The 26472-nt window shown below is 40.5% G+C and overlaps 1 protein-coding gene across 2 annotated transcripts in view; it reads right to left on the bottom strand.

The window, feature by feature from the left end:
- The window catches only part of cox10 (cytochrome c oxidase assembly factor heme A:farnesyltransferase COX10), a 159476-nt gene that overhangs the window by 108894 nt on the left and 24110 nt on the right, over positions 1 to 26472 (bottom strand). For both annotated transcript variants that reach the window (XM_072242275.1, XM_072242276.1), the window contains exons 2-3: positions 21930 to 22069; positions 4756 to 5077 (exon numbers count right to left, since the gene is read on the bottom strand). In XM_072242275.1, coding sequence (XP_072098376.1) covers positions 4756 to 5077; positions 21930 to 22069 — 462 coding nt within the window. The remainder of the gene's footprint in view (positions 1 to 4755; positions 5078 to 21929; positions 22070 to 26472) is intronic.

The following is a 26472-nucleotide window of genomic DNA, read 5'->3' as shown; positions in this document are numbered from 1 at the left end:
GATATAACTAGTCATAAGGGCACTGCTGTTTCACTAGCACATGGCATTACATTCAAATCCTTCTTTGTAACTGAGTAATCAGTCCAGTAAAGAATAAGTTTTGACTTCCATAGTTCATGGAAAAACATGTTGGTTTGCACAACAATCTCTAAACTGAACTAGTTGTGCATTATTTCTGTTTGTAAAATGTAGACCAAACATACGACTATGAAGAACTCTAACTGATCAAGAGTATATATAGGATAGAGATAAGAAACCACCATTCTTCTACTAACCCCTCCCCTTACAACCCTAAATCTGTACTGTTTGAATAGATGAATTAAAACCACATATCTTAAGAAAGGAAAACAACTTTGTTTGGAAGGAATAACCTGATTTTGATCCACTAAATCCAGAGACAACTCACCAGAAAATATCCAAGTACACCACCATCATTCTCTTAATCACAACATTAGACACACCTGTACTAATACAGAAGTTCCACCAATTAGAAGCTCATAGTTTTATTCAATGCACACAATCACTTCAAACGCTAATCCTGGATGCATAATTGTGTGTTCAGAAAGACAATTCTTCCAATTACAAGCTCAGCAAAAGTCATTCCAAATCTCAGAATACTCTCATCTAACACATATCAATCCTCTTAGCATGTTGAACTGAGATCATAAGAAGAGTTTGTTGTTTCTGCTGTGATAATCTGCAAGAAGATGACGTAGGCTTTACTTTATTCAGATCACTAATAATAGAATTCAAGGGTTCTGAGAATTCTTCCATTTTCAGTCACCACCATTGTATGTTTTTGTACTTTTGAAGTTTGAATTCTCTAAATATACATGCATTTAGAAATCAGCTCTTGATCTCACGCCAATTTTGTACTACGTATAAAATTTATTTGCATAGGGAAGAGGGAGAAGGGGAAGGGGTCTTCGCGGCTTCGATGTTTCTATCATTCAAACTATGGGGTTCTTGTTTCACGGATGTCTGTGAAGAGTACAAATTTCAGGTTGTACACTGTACATTCTCTGATATTAAATGAACATTTGAATCTTTTGAAACTTTGAAATAAACTGCAGAAAATTGACAGAAACAAACAAAAATTAATTAGAAGTTAATATAGTCACAATGAAACAACACAAAATTAATTTCCCAATGTAATTGAAGTGACCAGTAACAGATGGGTGGTGCCAAACTTAAATTTGCTGTGTTCATTTTTTTTTAACAATAATTTTGCCCGCACAATTGATCTGTATAAAAGGTAAGTGGAGAACAAATGAGATGTTTAGTTGCTACCACTGACCTTGCAAGATGCATTTCATCCCATAAAGCAATTTCAACTGCAATTAAAATTGTTTTAATGGATTCTCTTAGTTAATTATCATAAATTGTCAAGTAACTTAAATAACATCCACTTCTAATAGTTCTCGACGGAGTGAAACCCTAAAATCTGTCTTCCCTTGCCACATAGATTAATTGTCTGCATTACTGCATTCAAACTCCAGTAGTGAAGAATAACATTAAGTGGATAAAAACAACAGCAAGTGAAATCCTCTTAAATGGCATTGTTATTGTAAAAAAAAATGTTAATTTATCCAGAAATTCTACACAGGCAAACATTAGGGAATACAGGGCTAAAGACTGAGACTTGGACGTATATTATCTTCAAATGAACATTTCTAAACCCAGGCTATTTATAACTTGGCTGTGGTATTTAAATTGATGATTCAAGCCAAAGAAATGGAATTGCTCCTAACAGATCAGTTTCTTCACAGTTTACTGACAACATAGAAATTAAACTGAGTGAAAGCATATTAAAGTCAGAAGTATATCCAGATTACTTTCAATTTCTTCTCAATGATAACTAATGGTTCAGTGTGGGTTGATGAGATCAAGGTTTTACTACATTTCGATACTGGCAATACTATACAGAGTCTACACATCAAACGAAAAAATAGACCATACTGACTTTTCAGGCTGTTTGGAACATTTCAAGACTATGAGAGATTATATAAATGAAGACCTTTTCCTTCTGTACATTAACCATTTGGCTTCCAGTATAATTATCTGACAAATTAGTGAAATAAAAACAAAAGAGCAGATGTTAGAAATCTGATATAGAAAAAAAAAAGTGCTGAAAACACTCAGTGAATCAGGCAGCATCTGTAGAAAGAACAGAATTAGAATTCAGGCCAGAGAGCTTTCAATGAAGCTGGGACACTCTCTTTCCCAGTTCCAGTTAAGGGTCTTGGACCCGAAAGATTAGCTCTGTTTCTCTTTCTACAGTTACTTCAAAACCTGCCGAGTGTTCCCATGATTTTCAATTTTTATTTCATACAAATTTGAGCATAGTATATCACACCTTTTATTTACTGCAAGGCCTGTGCCTTACTTAGAAAGATTCATAATCTGATCCACAGAAGTTTATCAAGGTTTTTGATGACATGCCGAATCTCCAGGCTCCTAAAAAAATAAGGAAGGAGCTGTCGTGCTTTCTTTGCAAGTACATTTATATAATGGGTCCAGAACAGGTCCTCTGAGATGGTGAAACCCAGGAATTTAAAGTTACTGACCCACTCCACCTCCGATGAGTACTGACTCATGGAGCTCTGGTTTCCCTCTCCTGAAGTTTACGATCAGTTTCGTGGTCACGTTGACATTGAGTGAGAGGTTGTTGTTATTACACTACTCAGCCAAATTTTCAATTTTCCTCCTGTATGCTGATACATCCCCACCTTTGATACAGCCCACAACAGTGGTGTTATCAGCAAATTTGTATATGGTGTTTGAGCTGTACTTAGCCACACAGTCATAAGAGCAAAGTGAATAGAGCAGGAGGCTAAGCACCTATCCCATAGTGCACCTCTGCTGATGAAGATTGTGGGGATGTTTTTGTCAATCTTAACCGACTGGGGTCTGTAAATGAGGTAATCCTGGATCCAAATGCACAAGGGGGTATTAAGACCCAGGTCTTGGAGTTTACTGGTTAGTTTTGAGGGGATGATGGTATTAAATGCTGAGCTGCAATCGATAAATAACATCCTGATGTATGCGTTTTTACTGTCCAGGTGTTCCAGAGTTATGCAAAGAGCCAATGAGATGGCATCTGCTGTGGACCTGTTGCTTCGGTAGGCAAATTGGAGTTGATCTAAGTCGCCACTCAGACAGAAGCTGATATGTTTCAACACTAACCTCTCAAAACACTTAATCACTGTGATATAAGTACCACTGACTGATAATCACTGAGGCAGGTTACCATGTTCTTCTTAGGCACTGGTATACAGTAATGAACACACCAGCCAGTTCATCAGCACAGATCTTCAGTACTCAGTCAGGTACTCCATCTGGACTGGATACTTTCCTTGGACACAAACTATGGAGGACGTCCTCTTTGTGAAGATAGGACTTTTATCTTCATAAGGGCTATGCAGAGGTCAATTCTACCAATTGTGTCTGAGACAGTTGCAACTGCTATAGGTAAGCAGATGTGGAGAAGATCAAGTATGTTGACACCATATACTAGTTCACTCTGAACCTACCACAGGCATATCTTTGCTACTTTGCATTTCTTCCAAGCATTATTGAAAATGAAAGAGCACCGATTCGTCATTTATTGGAGGACAACTGCCGGCCATCAGGAGGATGGTTTCTTCAGGCTAGACCACACCCAACCACGTCTATACAATGCCCTGTCTTCTCTGGGGTGGGAGCTGGATTCTGCCCTACTACTGGAACCAGAGGAACCTGGCATGTTGATTGAAAGATATGGTTCCGTAAGGACAAATTTGCTGAACAATCATTTTAATAAACTATGGGACAGCTCTTCCCAATCGTTAGATATTTGAGGGGCAAAATGGGCCTAAAACGAACTATCCTAATTCAGCTTCTAAGTCAATTCTGAGTGTACCTTCCATTTTGATTCTTTCCCCATTTCAACACATTAGCCACCATACACAAATTAGACTATTTCAGAGAGTGTTTACAACATTGGTGAGTCAGGAATCAAACACAGGACACAACAAGTGATGACATAGGTAAACAGAGTGGTGAAGTTGGCATATGATAAGCTTACCTTTAATTAGTCGAGGGATTTAAAATAGGATTTGGGATGCCATGTTGCAGATGCATAACTTGATGGTTAAGCCACATTTGGAGCATTGTGTGCAGCTCTACTAGCCACACGATAAGGAGCATGTGATTAAGCTAGAGAAAGTGCAGATAAGATTCACAGGAACGTTACCTATGAGCTTAACTTTGTATAGGTTGAGGTGACTTCAAGTGCCATCTGATCTTTTAAGTTCACAATTGCTTTTTGTTTCTGAGTTACCTCCTGTTTATAAATTTCACATAGTCTATCTAATAAGCAAACTATCAAGGTTCAACCAATAAATCTTAACTCATATATACAAGACCAATACTACAGTGCAAACTGAAAACAACTAATGAACTAAATTGACTTAGAGAAAAATCAAGAGATTAGTAAACAAAACTTTTGACTAGAAATATACTGGACTGATCTTAGATGAGATTTTAAAATGTATTCAATGTTTATATCCAGGAATTGCCTTGAAACGATACTGTCTTTGTTTTGGTCTTCAAGTAGAGATATCATTTGGTTATTTATTTTGCAATTGGCAAATATATATTTGAATGAACAAAAGAGTGGCAATATAAAGCCCATTCTCTCTCAGAAGAATGAAATGAGGCTCCAAACACATTGTTCTCTCTGTATTCAAGCTGATAGATGATATCATACAATACCTGTGAGTTTTATTTTAGATAGTTTTGCATAGATCTCTGGTAGATCTGATAGTTGCACTTTCATTTCCTTCCACTGTTTGCCTTTCCCAATGTCTTGGGAAGTCCGGTTATCCTCAGACACCTCCTCCATTGTTGCTTTCCCTGACGTTTGTTCTTCAACCCCATGAAGACTGGACGGACATGGTGTAATTGTAGGAACTTGCTGAACTGATTGTACAATAACATCATTAGTATGAGGCGGCTTCTCTGGAAAAGGTGATGATGGGAGATCAGCCTGAGGCTTTGCATGTTGGTGCAATCCTTTGTCAACTTTGGTTACATACTGCATAAAAAAAAGAATAATGAAGTGTTTTAATATTGGTACAAAAACATTTTTTAATGTTTATGCTTTATATCAGACCATGTGCAAGCAAATTAAATTCAGAGTGATTGCTTTCAAAAGCAATAGAAAAACAAACAAATCTAAATTGTTCTCTGGTATTTAGCATTAATTTTTTGCAATTTGAAACCAAATTACAGAGAGTTTGTTATTCTTACCTTTAAATAAAGCAACACATAAAATGCTTAGTGGTTATGTTCTACAATATAATTCTTCATCCAGTGGATCTGTCTTACGTCTAATTTTGGAAAGAACATACACTATTTTTAAGCACATCACACAGTTATTTCATGTCTCTTCTGTAAGGGAACCCATAACTGAGGAGAACTAGAGTCAAATTAGCCAATTGTACATGTTGCATACCAATATCAAGTTAATAACAATTGCTTGAGATACACTGGAAAGCAAAGGTGTTACTAGCACTTAACAAAATAAATTATTTTTGTTGGGGTATACCCTTGTATCCATTGTATTAAATAAATTTTCATAACCACTGTTATCTACTTCAATTATCTTGTAATAATTATGATATACTAATCCTCCAACTAAGCTGCAATTTAAAATTAATCAACCTGGCAAAATCATCAAAACACTATTAATTAAACATCATAGTAAGAATTAATAAAGACTGTGTAGATAAAACACACTTCCTAAAATATTCAATTAAACTATAAGAATCTGAGGCCTACACTTAAACAACTCAGTTATATAATGGACAGAAATAAAACAATATCACTGTGTACATGGTTGCAAAAGTCGTATATTGTTAAGATCAGTGTACAAAATTTGAACATGAATATGACTTTCGCAAAATGGTTTCATTAAAATTCAACTGAACAACCTATCCAGTCCAAAATTTGGTCTATGCTTTAGTAAGTATCTACAGCAGATGATGACATTCAAAATGATGCTAAGGAGTTGATGATGGGTTGGTGTGGGGTGTGGTAGTGTTGCTTCAGGTATAAAGATCAGTGAGTTCCCTTCCAGGCCTGTACAAGAAGGACAAGTTGTACCTAAGCTGGAGGGACATGAATATCCGCTATACCTAATAAAGCGGACAGTGTGTATGTTTGCCGTTTTTTGCAGCTGTAACCTATCCATTTCAAGGTTCAATGTGTTGTGCATTCAGAGATGCTCTTCTTCATACCATTACTGTAACAATTGGTTCTGTTACTGTTGCCATTAGGGTTGCCAACTGTCCCGTATTAGTCATAGTCATACTTTCTTGATCCCGAGGGAAATTGGGTTTCGTTACAGTTGCACCATAAATAATTAGTAATAAAACCATACATAATTAAATAGTAATATATAAATTATGCCAGGAAATAAGTCCAGGACCAGCCTATTGGCTCAGGGTGTCTGACCCTCAAAGGGAGGAGTTGTAAAGTTTGATGGCCACAGGCAGGAATGACTTCCTATGACTAGTGTTGCATCTCGGTGGAATGAGTCTCTGGCTGAATGTACTCCTGTGCCCAACCAGTCCATTATGTAGTGGATGGGAGATATTGACCAAGATGCATGCAACTTGGACAGCGTCCTCTTTTCAGACACCACCATCAGAGAGTCCAGTTCCATCCCCACAACATCACTGGCCTTACGAATGAGTTTGTTGGTTTTGTTGGTGTCTGCTACCCTCAGCCTGCTGCCCCAGCATACAACAGCAAACATGATCGCACTGGCCACCACAGACTCGTAGAACATCCTCAGCATCATGCGACAGATGTTAAAGGACCTCAGTCTCCTCAGGAAATAGAGATGGTTCTGACCCTTCTTGTAGACAGCCTCAGTGTTCTTTCACCAGTCCAGTTTACTGTCAATTCGTATCCCCAGGTATTTGTAATCCTCCACCATGTCCACACTGACCCCCTGGATGGAAACAGGGGTCACCGGTGCCTTAGCTCTCCTCAGGTCTACCACCAGCTCCTTAGACGTTTTCACATTAAGCTGCAGATAATTCTGCCCACACCATGTGACAAAGTTTCCTGCCGTAGCCCTGTACTCAGCCTCATCTCCCTTGCTGATGCATCCAGCTATGGCAGAGTCAGCAGAAAACTTCTGAAGATGACAAGACTCTGTGCAGTAGTTGAAGTCCGAGGTGTAAATGGTGAAGAGAAAGGGAGACAAGACAGTCCCCTGTGGAGCCCCAGTGCTGCTGATCACTCTGTCGGACACAGTGTTGCAAGCACACATACTGTGGTCTGCCAGTCAGGTAATCAAGAATCCATGATAACAGGGAAGCATCCACCTACATCGCTGTCAGCTTCTCCCCCAGCAGAGCAGGGCGGACGGTGTTGAACGCACTGGAGAAGTCAAAAAACATGATCCTCAGAGTGCTCGCTGGCTTATGCAGGTGGGCGTAGACACGGTTCAGCAGGTATTAGCCAAGGCATCCTGTATATTGGGCTAAATTGGTTTGTCCCATATGGGACCGCCCTTGTCTCATATTTCATCTAAGGAAGAGTGTTCCTATGAAACCTTTTGTGCTGAAGTGACATAAAGCGAAGAAGCAATTACCATTAATTTATATGGGAAAAATTTTTGAGCGTTCCCAGACCCAAAAAATAACCCACCAAATCATACCAATTAACACATAAAAACCTAAAATAACACTAACATATGGTAAAAGCAGGAATGATATGATAAATACATAGCCTATATAAAGTAGAAATAATGTACGAATTTCTTTGTGTTAACGTATGTACAGTGTAGTTTCACTGAACAGAATCGCCAAAACCAATTTGTAGAAAAAAACTGGCACGTACACGCATGCGCACATCACGCATGCGCACACAAGTGCCCGCGCAAGGCTTCATGGTCATGGTAGTCTTTCTCAGGGTAAACACAAGTGTCCTGTATTTGACTGCTACTTGTGTCCCTTATTTGGGAGTGAGAAAGTTGGCAACCCTAGTTGCCTTCTTGTCAGGTTGAATGAGTCTGGCCATTCTCCTTTGGCCTCTCTTATTAAGAAGGCATTTTTGCCCACAGAACTGATGCTCACTGGATGCTTATTTTTGTGTTTTTGCACCATTCTCTGTAAACTCCAGACACTGTTGTGTGTAAAAATCTTAGGAGATCAGCACTTTCTGAGATACTCAAAGCACCCTATATACAACCAACAGTCACTTAGATCGCTTTTCAAGATTCAAAGATTCAAAGCACTTCTATTATCAAAGAATGTACAAACTATACAACTTTGAGATTTGTTTGCTTACAAGTAGCCACAAAGCAAGAAACCCGAATGAACCCAATTAAAAAAATAAAACACCAACACTCGATGCGCAAGAAAAAGGAAACAAAAATCATACAAACAATTGAAGTGAAAAATAACATTCCAAACCAAACAGAGTCCTCAGATCCAAATTCCGGAGCAGCCTGGAATAGGCCCACAGCCTCACTTATCAATTCATCACCTCATTGGGCATGGAGCACAGCAGCTGGGGCAGTCTTCATAGCCTCGTCACCATGGAAAAAGGAATGACCACCACGGAAAGCGAGTGAAATTGCCTCTCACCTCAGATCTCGACACCGTCTTTTCAATTATCTGGGCTGACGTTTAAACTGAACAAACAACGGAACAGCAAAAGGCTCCATCATCCTGGAGAGAGGAGTGAACATTATTCTACCTGGAGGCCATTATTCTACTCTAGTGGTGTTCCATAGAGATCTGCTTTGGGACCCCTATTCTTTGTGATCTTTATAAATGAATTGGATGAGGAAGTGGAAGGGTGAGAAAGTACATCTGCAGATGATAGGAAAGTTGGTGGTGTTGTGGATTGTATAGACGGTTGTCATAGGTTACAATGGGACATAGACATCTCCAAAAAGGAGGCAGAGGAAGTTTCTCTTTTCTCCGGGTAGCAATGGCCAATACCATTTAAGATGAGTGGAGAAAAATTTAGGGGAGATGTCAGAGATAGGGCTTTTAAAAAAAAACAGAGAGCAACGGGTGCCAGGAACACACAGCTGGGGTATGGTGGTAGAGGCTGATACAATGGGGATATTTAGAGACTCTTTAGACATATGATCTAAGAAAAATAGTTGGTTATGGGCTGTGTAGGATGGAATTATCATGAGCAGGTTTATATAGATATGGGCTGAAGGGTCTGCCCTGTGCTGTGCTGTTCTACTGCATGTTCAATGATGAATGCAATACAATTTCATCTTTGACACCATGAGTCAGCTAATCCCACATAAGATAACAGCACAAGAAAGATGCAGAGTCAGTCTCCACTGATGTGTGGTAATTCTGTAGTGCATTACTTTCTCTGCTATCCACATCAGTTATGCTTCTGGCTTCTTTCAACAAGACTGGCAATTAAATGATAGTAATACCCAAGTTCTGACATATGGGTGTTTTTGTCCACTGTGAACCTGATTACAAATATCCATTTGTCCCACTTAAAACCCTTTGCATCAGGCAGACAGGAGCCTTTCTTGCATCCATTTATATTGGAATTTAAAACTGGAATTCAATTGGTAAGTAATTCTATATGCTAATTCACTGAGACACCATGCAAGTCATTGCTTCAGAAATGACAGAAAATGGAGAAAACTGAGCTGAATAATGGGCTGTGGGTTTTGCATAGGGCGACTAAGGAGAACCCAAGGGCAGGACACTGGCACGTCGACTGAGTTGGGGATGCTGGCATAGACATGAACGTAGAACAGCAAACCAGAGGAACCTTGACAAGGAAATGGGATTTACAGGGACTATCTTGAAACTAGAGCTGAACTTGGTATTAAACTTAGAACTAACGGTTCTAATCGGACAAGAGAACGAAGAATAGACCAACAAACTGGCAACCTGTGATAGTCACGCCATCGTACTTATTTCACAGTCTCTGATGAAAACCAGGTCTACTGTAATTAAGTAAGCTAGCAGCAATTGGAACTCTCATGACTGAAATTAGGGAATAATCAGGGAGAAAGGAGCGTTAAAGGGGAACAGCCAAACGGAACCATGACAGTACCCCTCCCTCAACTGGAGCCTCCAGGTGATCCCCCAGGCTTGTTTGGATGGTCCCGATGGGAGAGGGGTCCAGGATGAAGGAGCGGGGAATCCAGGAACGTTCTTCCAGGCTGTATCCCTCCCAGTCGACCAGGTGCTGGAGACTCCTGCCCCGACGGTGGACATCCAATAACTGCCGGACGGTCGTCAATGATCGGGGGGGGTGGGGGTGGAGGGGGTTCGGTCAGAGGGCACAAAGGACTGACAGAAACCGGTTTTAACTGGGAGACATGAAATGTAGGATGGATCTGCATAGACTTAGGTAGTTTGAGCCAGATTGCCATGGGGTTGGTAATGCTCTCAATCTCAAAAGGTCCCAGGAAGCGGTGTCGAGCTTCTTGGGCTCGTTCTTGACAGGAATGTCACTAGACAAGAGCCACACCATCTGCCCAGGTTGATACTCAGGAGCAGGGGTACGATGGCGGTTGGCAATTTTTTGGTTACGGTTGGCTGAGCGAAGCAGGGCCGTGCGTGTATCTTCCCAGATTTTTCGGCACCTGTGTATATGGGACTGGACTGATGCAAACGCAATCTCCTCTTCCTGGGCGGGAAACAGCGGGGGTTGATAACCAAGAGAGCGTTCAAAAGGAGATTTTCCAGTAGCGGTGCAGACCAGAGAGTTGTGGGCGTATTCTACCTATGCAAGGTGGTTGCTCCAGGTAGACAGGTTGTTGGCTGTTATGCAACATAGTGCTGCCTCCAACTCCTGGTTGACCTACTCCGTTTGCCCATTCGTCTGTGGGTGAAAACTGGACGATAGGCTAACTGAGGCACCGAGGGCTCGACAAAAAGATCTCCAAACTTGCGAAGTGAATTGAGGTCCCCGGTCGGAGACAATATCCGAAGGAATTCTGTGAAGTCGGAAAACGTGGGTGATGAGAAGGTCCACGGTCTCCTGCACGGAAGGGAGTTTAGGGAGGGCTACAAAATGCACCGACTTGGCGAAACGGTTCACCACAGTGAGTACAGCAGTGTTTCCACGTGAAAGGGATAGACCAGTGACGAAACCCAGAGTGATGTGTGACCAGGGATGACCAAGGACAGGCAGGGGACGAAGCAATCCCACAGGTGGCCAACGGGAGGCTTTTCCACGGGTGCAGACGGAACATGCAGAGACATAGGAACGGGTATCAGCATCCGTGGAGGGCCACCAGAACGGTCTCCTCAGAAGGGTCAGAGTCCGATCAATTCCAGGATGGCAGGCGAAACGAGAAGTGTGCCCCCACTGGAGAACCTTTGATCAAACACAATCGGGTACAAAGAGGCGATTGGGAGGTCTGGTGTCTGGGTCAGGTTGAATCCGTTGGGCCTCTTTGACTCTGGACTCGATCTCCCAGGTGAGGGCAGCCACTACACAGGATGATGGAAGGATGGTCTCGGGGTTGGGAAGGTCCTCCTCGGAAATGTATTGAAAGGAGAGAGCATCGGGCTTCCCATTCTTGGACCCCAGACGATAGGTGAGGGTAAACCTGAACCAGCCAAAAAATAAAGCCCAACGGGCCTGGCGGGAATTCAGGCATTGGCAGTCTGGATATATTCAAGGTTCTTATGGTCTGTCCAGATGATGAACAGGTATTCCGCCCCCTCCAACCAGTGTCTCCATTCTTCCAATGCCAGTTCGACCGCCAGTAGCTCCCGGTTCCCGTTGTAATTTTGTTCAGCGGGAGACAATCGGCGACAGAAGCAGGCACAGGGTTGTAGTTTCTGATCCGGGCCCAAACGGTGGGACAGTACCGCTCCCACCCCGGAGTCGGAGGCGTCAACCTCCACAATGAATTGAAAGGAGGGGTCCGGTTGAATCAGAACGGGAGCAGCCATGAAACGCCTCTTTATTTCCACGAATGCCGAGTTCTCCTTGGAGTTCCAAAGGAATGGTGTGGCAGGTGAGGTAAGTCGGGTAAGGGGAGCCACCACCTGACTGTAGTTTCTGATGAACCGGCGATAGAAGTTCGCAAACCCCAGGAACTGTGGATTTGGGCCACTCTGCCGCAGCTCGGATCTTCTCGGGATCAGCTCTCAGCTGTCCGCTCTTGATGATATAACCTAGGAAGCTGACCGAGGGGACATGGAATTCGCACTTCTTCGCCTTTATGAATAATTTATTCTCCCCCAGCCTCTGCAGGATTTGATGGACATGATGAATGTGTTGCTGGGGACTGCTGGAAAAGATTAGGATGTCATCCAGATAGACAAAGACAAAGCGGTTAATAAAGTCTCTTAGTACATCGTTAATCAAGGCCTGAAAAATTGCAGGGGCAGTGGTGAGGCCAAAAGGCATGACCAAATACTCAAAGTGGCCTAAAGGGATATTGAATGCCATCTCCCACTCGTCCCCCTCCCCTATTCAGACCAGATGGTAGGCACTTCGTAGGTCCAACTTGAAGATGGTGGCTGCGTGAAGTGGCTCAAAGGTAGAACTTATAAGAGGCAGTGGGTACTTGTTCTTTATGGTTATATGATTTAGGCCTTGGTAGTCGATGCAGGGACGGAGAGAACCATCCTTCTTCCCCACAAAGAAGAACCCTGCGCCCAACAGGGAGGAAGAGGGTTGGGTAATGCCTGCCGTGAGAGATTCACTGAAGTAACTTTCCGTTGCTTCCCTCTCTAGAGCAGCTCCGAGGAGAAGGTCGATAGCACAATCGTATGGTCGGTGTGGAGGCAGGGAAAGGGCGCGTTGTTTACTAAACACTTGTCCCAGGTCAAGGTACTCCACTGGACCCCTGGACAAATCAAGGGGTTCAACGGCAGGTGAGGTTGTGGTGGTTTTTACAGGGGAAAGGACCGACTGCAGACAAGTGGCGTGACAAAACGGACTCCAGCTGGCTATCTTCCCGGTGGACCAATCAATGTAAGGATTATGGCAACTTAACCAGGGGTACCCAAGCAATACAGGAGCTTGAGGAGAGGAAATTAAGTTAAATTGTACCTGTTCCCAATGGTTCCCAGACAGAACCAAAGACAGTGGTGGTGTACAGTGAGTGACTCAGGTCAGAAGTCTTCTGTCCAGTGCCCGGGCTTCCAGAGGGGTACTCAACGGCTCCCAAGGAAGTCCGGCCTGGGAAGCTATGTTTTCATTAAACAGATTCCCCTCAGCACCAGAGTCTATCAAGGCAGACAAGGACAGGGACTGTTGGTTGTAGCTTACAGTAGCTTGGATCTGCATCCGGGATTGGGGGACAGAAGGGAACGTAGTCTGACTCACCAGGGTCCCCACTTCTACTGGTGAGCCCTCCCTTTTGGCCGAAGAGAACAGGTAGCACGAAACTGGCCAGACTGACTGCAATAGAAGCAATCCCCTGCTCTGAATCTCCGGAGTTGCTCTGTGGGAGAAAGACAGCTCCGTCCCAGTTGCATTGGTTCCTCTCCCGTAGTGGTGGAAACGGCTGGGCCGGGTGCTGTTCTAGGAGCGGGAGGAGGAGAGAGGCTAGGGCTGGGAATAGATGGTAAAGCATGCCGTGGGGTGGCCAAAGGAGGACGACTGGTTCTTTCTCTCTCTCTCCCCCCGACGTTTTCGGAGTCGGTTGTCCAGCCTGGTGGCTAGAGAGATCAATGAATCCAGGCTGTTAGTGTCATCCCTAGCCGCCAACACGTCCTTTACCTTGTCACAGAGGCCTTGCCGGAATACCTCCTGGAGTGCCTCATCATTCCAGCCCGAGTCGGCCACTAGCGTCCGGAACTCCATAGAGTATTCAGCAACACTACGTGAGCCTTGATGGAGGGCAAGTAGCCACTTAGTGGCATCTTTACCGCGGACGGGATGGTGAAAAATCTTCCTTATTTCTGAGATGAAGGTGGGAAGGAAGAGCAGGTCTCTGGCTGATTATCCCAAATCGCGGTGGCCCATGCTAAGGCATTTCCTCGCAACAACCCCATAATGTAAGCTATTTCAGATCTGTCTGTGGCATACGTGGATGGCTGATGCTCGAACACCAAGGAGCATTGCAGCCGAAAAGCCCGGCACTTCCCCAGATCTCCGGCGTAGGGTTCTGGTTCAGGGATGCGCGGCTCCCTTAGCGGACGTGTTGTTGACGCATCGGGCGTCGCCACTACAGGCTGTCTGGGCTGGTCAGACGGAGTTCCCGGAGTCGACGGGGTAAGATGGGTGGATACTCGGTCGACCTGTTCACTGACCTTTCTTACGTTTACTGACAGGGAACGGAGGTTTTCCATGACTTCCTGGAGCAGCTGATCGTGCAAGCCCAGTAGGGAGCCCTGGCTGGCAAGGCCTTGTTGCAGAGGATTCGTGTCCGCTGGGTGGCCAGTTTGTTCTGTTGTGCGGGGTGACTGAGGAGAACCCAAGTTCAGGACACCGGCATGTCAACTGAGTTGGGGATGCTGGCGTAGACGTGAACGTAGAACAGCAAACCTGAGGAATCTTGACAAGGAGACGGAATTTACAGGGACCATCTTGAAACTAGAGCTGAACTTGGAACTAAACTTAGAACTAACAGTTCTAATCGGACAAGAGAACGAAGAATAGACCAACAAACTGGCAACCTGTGATAGTCACGCCATCGTACTTATTTCACAGTCTCTGATGAAAACCAGGTGTACTGTAATTAAGTAAACTAGCAGCAATTGGAACTCTAATGACTGAAATTAGGGCATAATCAGGGAGAAAGGAGTATTAAAGGGGACCAGCCGAACGGAACCATGACAGTGGGTTAATGAGAAGAGGGCATATCCCGCTTGGGGACAGTCCTGAATGATGGATGCACCAGCTTTTGAAGATGTCTTTGCTACAACTCCACCATGGGCACCAGTCTCCCCACCGTCTAATCCTGTGAATTGCAGCCTCCAAACCAGGCAGCAATGCAACCAGTCAGAATGCTCTCCAATGCATAGGGCGCAAAAAAAAAAGAAAATGAAAAACGATAATGCAATCAATCCCATACGCAAGTCGATTACAGAGTCTGCATTTCAATTGTGGTAAAAATTTGACGCAAAATTTTCATCTTCTGAAATTACAAGATATTCACGATGATGAGAATGGACAATCACATCCAAGCCAAGGCCTTCGATAGTTGGTGTATTTGCACATGGGAGCAAATGTTCCACCAAATTACTCTTTAAAAAGTACAGTACTGATTTCTCAGCAAAAAAAAAAATCATCTGGTTTCCTCTTTTAAATATTTCCTGTGCTAATCAGAGGCTGAGTTATGTGAGCCAGTTGTATTCGCATAACACATCAGTGTTAGCCTGTCCTTACTGTACTTGTGGCTCAGAGTATATTTCTGACCTCAAATATCAAGGACTTTGTCAACTAACATTTCTAATCAATGTCATTTTTGTGAGAATTGAGAACTTATTAGATATAATCCTTCTCAAAAATCTGTTTCAGTTCCTTGACCTACTGGTCTTCTCTTCACTATTCACCACAAATGCCGTTCTGGCTAATGCCGAGTCACATTTTCAAATTGTGTTAGCAATCCAGATGACAGACATTCAGACATGGACACACTCAAACCTGTTGACTGAACAACGCTTGCACTGCTTTGTCCAAATCATCAAATGTCTTCTTCATGTATTTTCTATTTACACAGCACTCAATGAAGAGCTAATGGCATATATATTTAAAAAATCCCTGTCACGTTTCCTATTCCAACTCATGGTCTATCTGTTCACAGATTCAAAATTTCTCATTGTTTTACAGTTTAACTTATTTCCAGATTTTCATTTTCTCATTGTCTTTCTATTGTCAAAACCACAATTCCACTCACAGCATTTGCAACCACATTAATAAGGGAATGTGAATTATAAGTTTAATCTTAACTGTGCTGTGGTCAGTACATACTTAATATACTCTGCCTACTGCTACTGTACCCTTCTGAAGACTAGCAAATTGAATTTGTAAATGCAGACTTTTCACAAATATACCACAATTAACCCACAAATATGCCACAATCTCTCCCTGGACGCATAGAGGAGTACGACTGCAAATCTGGCTGAGTGGTACCATAACAACCACCTCCTATTCAATGGCAGCAAACCAAGAAGCTGATTATTGACTTCAGGAAAAGGAAACCAGAGGTCCATGAGCCAGTCCTCATCAGAAGATCAGAGGTAAAGAGGGTCAGCAAATTTAAATTCCTCAGCATTATTATTTTGGAAGACTTGTTCTGGACCCAGCATATAAATGCAATTACAACGAAAGCTTGGCAGAACCTCTACTTTCTTAGAGGTTTGCTGAGCTTTGGCATGACAGCTAAAACCTCAACAAACTTCTATAGAAACGTAGTGAAGGGTATACTGACTGGCTACATCACAGCATGGTATGGGAACACCCAAGCCCTTGATCTGGAAGTCCTACAAAAAGTAGTGGATACAGCCCAGTCCATCACAGGTAAAGTCCTCCCAACTACTGAGCATATCTACATGAAACGTTATCACAGGAAAGCTGCATCCATCATCAGAGACCCCAACCACCCAGGTCATGGTCTCGTCTGGTTGCTCTATCAGGAAGAAGGTACAGGACTCCAAACGAAGGGTCCTAGGCTAAAATGTCAACTGTTTACTCTTATCCATAGATACTGCCTGACCTGCTGAGTTACTCCAGCATTTTGTGTGTGTTGCTTTGCATCTCTAGCATCTGAAAATATTCTCATATGATGACAAATGTATTTTGATAATAAATTTACCTTTAACTTTGAAATGACCCACAAAACAATAAATCAGACAATTGGGAGTCTAATGCATTAATTAATCTAAAAAAATCACATAACTGATGCACAAAGTTAAAAATATAATGCAAAAATGTAGAGTTTTGCTACTTGCTTCATGTTTAAGTTGAATTAGTTGCTGTACATCAACCACAATTATATTGAGATTCACAAATCATCTATTTTTGACTGCAGTTTTAAAAAATTATGAAACCAAAATTAATTTTCCTGACCAGGTTTTTTGTGTTCCTCCTAGTTCTGGACTTAAAATGGCTTATTTGTTTTTATAATTATAAAATATTAGTGGCCAATTATACATGCAATGCATCAGACAGAACTTGTGTAATGGAATTATAAACCATTCAAATTAATGTGGCACAGTAACTTGGAGTAACTCAGAGAACATAAAGTAAAAGGAAACAATGGGCTAATCAAGCCCATCCAGGAACAACATTGAAACCAGTAACATATCTGCAATAAGCAAAACAAAGATACAACATAAATAGAAAATTCAGAAAAATTATGGCTTTCCCATAAGTAGGATTATCAATAATTTGCAGTTCATGCTTACATTTAACATATATATGGGCAATTTAATGCATTCTTCTGTATTTAATTCAGTTCTGACCTACTGGTAATTATTTAACAGTTCAAATAATGTGATTGATTTCAATAACATGTATTATCTTTCGCTGTGTAAAACTGGGAAGTGAAATATTTATAATGTTCATTTACAAAGCATTTACAGTTGACACTTTTCAGAACACACTTCTCAACAAGTCACAACAACAAGCCCTTATGCCCACCTAGACAACCAAGCATTATACACCCAGAATCTTGCCTGGAAAGCTGGAAGGAAAAATTACTCTAAATATTAGTATATTTAATACCGTACAATATATTAGTATCAATGGCAAACCTATGTCCAAGAAATTGGTCATTTTGTAGAAACCGAAACAGAAGAATCTCAGCAGCTTGAACAGCTTGCCGACGTGCTTCATGATAAAGGAAACTGGAATGCCTGGACAATCTGATTTGTTGCTACTAGGTTACCAGACTACTAGTTATGTAGCCATCAAATATTTTTCCAATCAGTTGCCAAAATGCTATCCTTCCTGACACTTGATGAACTTTCATTTCTGATTTAAGATTAGAGACAGTCCACGGTAGAGTTAGAAAGAGGAATTAGAAGTCAGCAAAGCAAAGTAGGACAGAAACAGTGAGAAATCAAGCATTCAAATGAGTGGCGCACTGCTGTTTGGGATCCACTGGCTGAATAAGCAGCAAAGCAGTGGAAATCTATCTGGGAAAAAAAAAATTCACCAGCTGGTGATCATTTCTAAAGATGTTCTGCACTAATTTTAATGTTCTTGTGAGGTCACTGTATTGGAGTGTCACCCAAGAAGGAAAATCAGATTTATTGTAATGGTAAATATAAAATTGGATTAATCTGTCACTAAATTGTTAAATGTCATCTTTATGAAAAACTAATCATCTTGAATAAATGAAATTTTAAAAATGGCCATGATATTACTCAGTCCAAGAACAATATTTAAAATTATGTCCAAATTATCAAAAGTTCAGGAGTATTCTATAATTACAGCATCACAGAAAATATCTTTTGAATAGCAACTTCCCATCATTAGTCTGTTAAATTACCAAGTACCAGCTTTTGTTGAAATTTCCAAAACATAAATATACTTTGGTATCATATTTAACTTCGATTTTCGAACTTTGCTTTATTTGTAAAGAAAGGCTACAATAGAATCCTCAGTCCTGAAGAACTTAGTTTCTCCCCCAAATACAAACATGTTAAGCAATCAAAATAATAATTAAAAATAATTACCTGCATAACAGCCCAAACTAAAATATAGGTTATAGAATGCTAGTGCCTTTCTTCATTTCAAGCCTAAATATAGTTTGTTGTGGCAAAACACAAGCTTCATAATAATAATGTACAACTCAAAGAATATTCTTGAAGTCACAGGCATAAAACCAAAATTGTTATAGTGCATCCCATTTCTTTGACAACATACAGGTTGGAACTGGTCTCTTAATGTGTTTATATTTTCTAAGTATTCTGTCTCTTTTCTAGACCTGTCTCCCACAGATTTGATAAAATCAGAAGCAATATCTTGACTTACAGACTTTCATATTTGTTTGTAAGTCCACTAAATAATTTTATTAGGAAATATTCCTTTAAACGGCAAGTTGAAAAAATCAGCTTTCTAAAACTTACTTTATTTTGAAAGGGAAGACATTTTTCAAGCCGAACAAGCCATTCAGAAACTTGTTCTTTTTCTCGCTCCTAAGTTCTTAAGCATCTTGCCAACGCCACAATGCTTGCATGCTTTACTCTCTACTTCATTTGAATCATAAATCAGGCTTCTCCAATAAACAAAGATACGAACAAAATCCTCTCCGAGACCCTGGTGCACACGTTCCACTGAACTGTCTGCGTTGTCCTACCATCATTACCTGTTGCTCTCCACTTGCTCAGATCAACATCGCCAAGATACCTTTCTCCAGATGGTAGCAAAAGTATCTCATGCAATGGCTTGACTTCCAATTCATGCACAATTACTTTTGAACTCCATTAGAATCCTTCATCCAATTTCCCAACATCACCTTTACCCTGTTCCTTGGCATATCACACAAAACCAGAAGATTCAATGTGGATTCTAAAATCACTGAATTCCACCAATTCTCTGCTTCTTCTTTGTTTTTACATTATCAGAGGTTTATTACCCAAAATTCAATAAATCATACCTTCTATCTTTAAAATTTGGGAAGATCAAAGCCAAAATCTTCAGAACCCACCAGAGATATAAACCATGTTACCCTTCTCCTTCCCAGACTTCATATCTGACTAAACCAGAATTTTCTTAACAGAGGTATCCCATGCAAACTCAAGGTACACTAGAGTGTCATCTCCAGCACAAAAACATATCCATATTGTCAGTCTCCAACCCTCCTCAATACATCTTAGTAATCACCATCTAAACTTAATTGCTTTTTCTCCTGAATTTCAATTGTAATCTGGCCAGCTCACTCTCCTTCACCTACTAAGGATGAATACAGGACCTTGGCGGAGGACTTTGTCAAATGGTGCAAGCTGAATCATCTGCAGCTCAACATCAGGAAGAGAAAGGAGATAGTGTTGTTTAGGAAGACTAAGCTTGCAGTGCTCCCTTTTACTATTGATGGTGAGGATCTATAGGTACCCGAGGGTGCATATGGATGACAGACTTGAGTGCAGCACCAACACAGAGGTTGTGTACCAGAACAGCCAAAGTCACCTCTACTTCCTGAGGAGACTGAGGTCCTTTGAAGTATGCAGGTCTCTCCTTCACATGTTCTACCAGTCTGTTGTTGCAAGTACAATCTTCTATGCAGTGGTGTACTGGGGCAATGGCATCAACACGGGTGATGCGAAAAGGCTAAATAAACTGATTAGAAAGGCTGGCTCTGTGATAGGAGTCAAACTGAACACACTGGAGGCTGTGGTAGAACAAAGGACCCTAGAGAAAATTCTGGCAATTCTGGACAATGTTTCTCACCCTCTGCATGTCACCTTAGCTGAACAAAGGTGCACTTCTAATAATGCATTAAGGCAACTATGCTGCTCCAAAGAGTGCTATATGAGGTCATTCTTACCCTCGGCCATTAGGTTCTATAATGAATCAACCTATAGCTCCCCCTGTAGGACTGTTTGAGGTAACATTTTTTATTCTTTCTTACTTCTCTTCTAATATTTGTATATCTATACACTTGTAATACTACTGTGACACTGTAATTTCTTTTGGGATCTATCTACCTAGATAAACATTAGTTCATCCAAAGGGCTGGAAATTTGATTTTTTTTCAGTCTCATTTTTCAATCCCATTTCTGCAGCCTGTTCAAGGTCCATATGTGCTACAACACCTATTACACTTCCCTGCCCATGGCCCAACCCCACCATCACCCAACACCAAAAATCTGATTCTGGCCTTGTTGTGCAGTTGTACCTTAAGCTACCTTCATCTCACATTGTAGAACTTCCTCACAAAATCTTAATATTTCCCCAGCTTCCTTTTCTCTTAATATCCACTTCAGCAACCAAGCTTTTGGTTATATCTGCTAATGTTTCGCTCTTTCCTGAATCCTAGGAAAGCTTTAGAATGCTTCACACATGCAATCCACTTCTCTCTTCTTCCCAAGATCCACAGCAAATCTCTTTGCTAGATCCATAGTTTCAACCTCTTCTTGACCTATAGAACACATTTTGTCCTACCTTTACTCTTTCCTTCCTTATCCAGTCTCTTCCTACTTGCATCCATGACATCTCCATCAAACTTTATCACTTACAAGTTTCTAGTTTCCTGGTCCCCACTGGTTCATTTTCATCATGGACATTCAATCTTTCTATATTTCCATACTACACTGGAACCATCATCATTTTTTTCCCCTTGAAAGTAAGTTCAACTAACCTTCCTTTACCATCACCTGCCTTTGGTTGTCTAAACTTATTCTCATATTGAACTCAATTCACCCAAATCGGATGGGTAGCTCTAAGAAACTACAAAACTATCCCTGACTCTAGAAACAGTTAAATAGTTCCTATAAATATAATTCATCTGAAATGTTAACAGTTTTTTCCACTCAACAGGTAATACCTAGCCTGCTGAGCATTTCTAGCAATTTCTATTTTATTTCAGATCTCTGGCATCTGAAGATATTATTTAAGTGGTGATCTAAATATCTATTTTAGTAACTTAGAATCAATGATTTTTTAGGGAAATCTGGAACACCTCATACTGAGGATATCAGTAACAAAGACAAGGGATAGTGTTTACACTCAGGGAAATATCCTTCTCATTTTCTTCCGTGAACTGCTGACTTTGGTTACATTTTTTCCTAACGTTGACAAACATACTTTCTGAGAAAGAGCTTAAGATATTTTTCAAGCGTATAATCATCCAGTATTGTAGAAATGCTGAGGAGTTAAAATTTATAAAAAGTTTCCTCTTTCATTTGTCTTTCCTTTATTTTACCTCTACATTCAAGTATGATCCCAACATTCACAAACTGTGTTCAAGAAACATACATTAACTACTGTCTAACCAATATTCAAATATACATACTAACCTGGCATTTAGGAAGGTAAAAAGTCCGAAACTGGAGCCATTCCCCATTTCCTGGTCTATAATGTTGGACAATGGCTTTTGGAAGTTGTTTTATGATAGTTATTTCTTGAGGAGACTCGAAAACACACAGAGCCAACCGACCTAAGAAGTGGGGGAAGGTAAGCAAACTATTACACCTCCAGGAAATAATGCTTTAAGCAATAACTTATGCTATTCTTTTAGCAGCAAGAATCTTGTGGATTTTATTCAATTATGAATTACTTTACAAATGTTATATTTCATACAACTTCACAATTTCCTTTTGTCAGATATACTTTGGATGATCAGGCACTGTGGTGGTTGAGAATTTTTATCAGCTGCTTTCATGTTTGATTTAGAGGTGTTACAGGATGGCGGTTGCTGATATGTTAGTTTTGCCCAGCCAGCAATAATCCTCATGTTAATATGATATATTTGCAATTTACAACAAGTAAGAATTTGAGGCAAAAGAGATTTTCCTAGACAGTGGACTGAACAAATACGACGAATATCAGTGGCACAAAGCAGCAGCCTAATAAAACACCATTACGTGAAATACATCTCCACTCCTTCTTAATATATGCTGATCATTTCCTGATAATTTTGATGGAGCTTTCCATATAATTGAAGTAACCTTTGGGCCATCACAATTAATAAAAATTCTTACAGAATCTACAATTCATCTCTTTCATCTAACCAATGCATTAAACACGTAGTCATTAGCCCTCAGCGAATTTATTCATTAACACAAAACAGTCATTACTAAAGCTTTTTAGTTACAATAATTTATTCATTAGAAATAAAGAATTAACTAGATGTTGGTACAAATGCAGCTTGAGACTAAAGATTTTCATGGCTGAACCCAACGTTTTAAGTCACACATTAAATATATCTGACTTCTCTCTTAATTTTGTGTTGCAATATAATGGTTGAGCCGATGTTATGTAATAATACAGTAGGAAATTTACCATTTCTTTAAGAATCTCATCAGTTTAATGCAGATTTTATCATCTGTCAACTATTTGTATCTTTATATGCAGCTGATCCTCATTCACTCAAAACTCAAGTGCTTAACTGATCACTGACTGGAGCATTGAGTTAAAACAGCTTTCATTGACTGTTTTATTACAGACACTGTATTATCTATTCTACTCAAATGAACATGAAACTTGCTATAAAATAATCAAATACAATACTTGACCCAAAACTTACATTATGCAAAACCAACACAAAATACGTTTCTTTCAACAATAAGCCACGATTTATTTTATTTTACTATATTCACTGTTTCCTGAAGACAAAATTTCAAATTCCACGCTAAAGACATTTGCCAAATATTTTCTGCAATACCTCACTTGGAAGAGATATTTTCCTGCAGTCTCCAATTCTGCACTCCAAGCATAACATTGAATAAAACGCTGCCTTTATATTTCTGCCCTTTCTCTAATTTTATGACACATTCATAACACTCTTCCTAACCAATGTGAAGGTGTTGGAATTAACTAATTTATTCACGTTCTTACAGCAGAATAATATTGGGACGATCTTCCAACATCCATGTATTTGTATTTATATGTGATATGCAGCAGGTGCCAGGCAATTTGTCTTGTGCATCTACAAACTTTACCAAAACCACATCTGGGGTTTCAGAATTAAATATGTAAAGCTGCTGCACTTACCTAACAAACATGACAGAAAAGTTATACCTCATGCATCTGGTGTAAATGGATTTCTGCTCAATCTACCCGGTCAGAAAATTTCATTTTACCTATACAGAACTCAAGTTCTTCAGTATTCAATTAGTTTATTTTTAAAAAGTTAAAACTTTTTATTCTGTACATTATTCACATGCAATCCCATTTTTTCTTTTCTACCTATTGTATCAATTTCTGCCCATGACTTTATATTAAATTAAACATTACAATTTAGGCTTTCTATTTTAGAATCTGCCTGTAACTATGATCTGATTAATTGTAAAGTTTCTTGATGTTTTCACTTTCTCAAGCCTCAGATCCCTTGTAAAAAATGCATCACTGCACTTTCATAATTCAAAATTGCTGCTCAAAACCCACAAGACATATTTAGGGGTCTGTAAATCACATCAAACAATACTGTATCCAAACCAAATCTGAGTGATTATTCAAAAAAAGTCACAAAAAAAGCTTGCTTTCAAATAAAGCATTTCATAACCTCTAGGATATCAAAAGCACTTTCCAGTCTAAAAGTCATTCATTGGTCTTAATGTTAAAAAGATGGTAGCTAATTTATTTTATGGCAGCTAGTTTATTTACTGCAGGCTCACATGAATACCAACACAAGAGGAGATTTTGTTTTAAGAAATATCAATGGAGAGATGTGATTCATTTTGTAGATTTTATTAATTGTTCAATGTTATCTATTTCCTTTTATCATTGTTGTTTCAGACACAAATCACATATTGTAACTTTTCTTTTTCAGTTGACCCAGCTAAATTGTGCAAGCTAATTATCCCTGAAGGCTACTTCAAAACAAATTGAAAAGTTAAGACTAGAATATTCTTAGTTTCCAGTCCTAATAGCCAAATTTACCAAAACACATGAGATTATGCAGATGCTGGAAATCCACAGTAACGCACACAAAATGCTGGAGGAACTCAGAAGGTCAGGCAGCATGTATGGAAAGGAATACAGAGTTGACATTTCCAGCAGAGACCCTTCATTAGGACTGGAAAGGAAGGTGGAAGTAACTAGAATAAGAAGGTGGATTGAGCAGGAGTACAAGCCTTCTGATCGGAAAGGTAGGAGGGAGAGTGAAGTGAAAAGCTAGGAGGTGATAGGTGGAAAAAGGAAGGGAGTGAAGAAGGAATCTGATAGGAAATGAGTGAATCATGGGAGAACTAAAAGCTGTGTTTTAATCTTCAAAAAGTAATCATTTCAAAACTTCTCATTCACACACTTCACCACATCCCAAGGGATTTTATAGATATGTTAAGAGCAAAAGGATTGCAAGGGACAAAATTGGTCCTCTGGAAGATCAGAATGGTAATCCATGTGTGGAGCCAAAACAGATGGGGGAGATCTTAAATGCATTATTTGCATCTGTATTTACTCAGAAGATGGATACAGAGTCTATCGAAGTGAGGCAAAATGGCAACATCTTCATAGACCCTGTACGGATTAGAGGAGGAGGAGGTGTTAGCTACTCTAAGGCAAATCAGGGAGGATAAATCCCCAAGGCTTGACAACGTGCTCCCTCAGACCCTACGGGAGGCAAGTGCAGAAATTGTCGGGGTCCTAGCAGAGATATTTAAATCATCCTGAGCGATTAAAGAGGTAACAGAGGATTGGATGATTGCCAATGTTATCCTGTTGGTTAAAAAAGACTCTAAGCATAAACAAGGACATTATAGGTGTGTCTGACATCAGTTGTGGGAAAGTTAATGGAAGGTGTTCAAGGGACCGGATATATAAGCATTTGGATAGACATGAACTGATGTCAGCAGGGTTTTGTGCAAGGTAGGTCATGTCTAACCAACCTTATAAAGTTTTTTCGAGGAAGTCACCAGGAAAGTGGATGAAGGCAAGGCAGTGATGTTGTCTACATGGACTTTAGGAAGGCATTTGACAAGGTCCCACATGGGAGTCTGGTCAAAAAGGTTCAGTCGCTCGGCAATCAGGATGAGGTAGTAAACTGGATTAGACATTGGCTTTGTGGGAGAAGCCAGAGAGTGGTAGTAGAGATTGCCTCTCTGACGAGAGGCCTGTGTCTATTGTGCTGCAGGGATCGGTATTGGGTCCTTTGTTTTTTGTCATCTATACTAATGATCTGGATGATAATGTGGTAAAATGGATCGGAAAATTTGTCGATGACACCAAGATTGGGGCGTAGTGAGCCATGAGAAAGGCTTTCATGGCTTGCAGAGGGATCTGTACCAGCTGGAAAAATAGCAGATGGAATTTAATGCAGACAAGTGTGAGGTTTTGCACTTTATAGGACCAACCAGGGAACAGTGAACGGAAGGACATTGAGGAGTTTGGTAGAACAAAGGGATCTAGGAAAACAAGTCCATAATTTGGAAAGTGGCATCACAGGTAGATAGGGTTGCAAAGAAAGCTTTTGGCACATTGGCCTTCATAAATTAATGTACTGAGTAGAGAAGCTGGGATATTTATGTTGAAATTGTATAAGGTGTAGGGTGAGGACTAATTTTGAGTATTGTGCGCAATTTTGGTCACGAGAAGATGTACACAAGGTTGAAAGAGTCCAGAGAATATTTACAAGGATACTGCCAGGTCTGGAGGACCTGAGTTTAAGGTAAGATTGAATAGATTAGGATTGTATTCTTTAGAATGGAGAAGATTGAGAGAAGACTTGATCAAGGTACAGGTTTCCCCCGCCATCCAAAGGTAGAGCGTTCCTATGAAACGGTTCGTAAGCCGAAATGTCATAAAGCGAAGAAGCAATTACCATTTATTTATATGGGAAAACTTTGTGTGCGTTCGCAGACCCAAAAATAACCTACCAAATCGGGCCAAATAACACATAAA

This window comes from Mobula birostris, chromosome 24 (assembly GCF_030028105.1).
Source record: "Mobula birostris isolate sMobBir1 chromosome 24, sMobBir1.hap1, whole genome shotgun sequence".
Taxonomy (NCBI): Eukaryota; Metazoa; Chordata; class Chondrichthyes; order Myliobatiformes; family Myliobatidae; genus Mobula; species Mobula birostris.
Note: the sequence above shows the minus strand (reverse complement) of the source record. Positions and strands in the feature narration are given on the sequence as shown.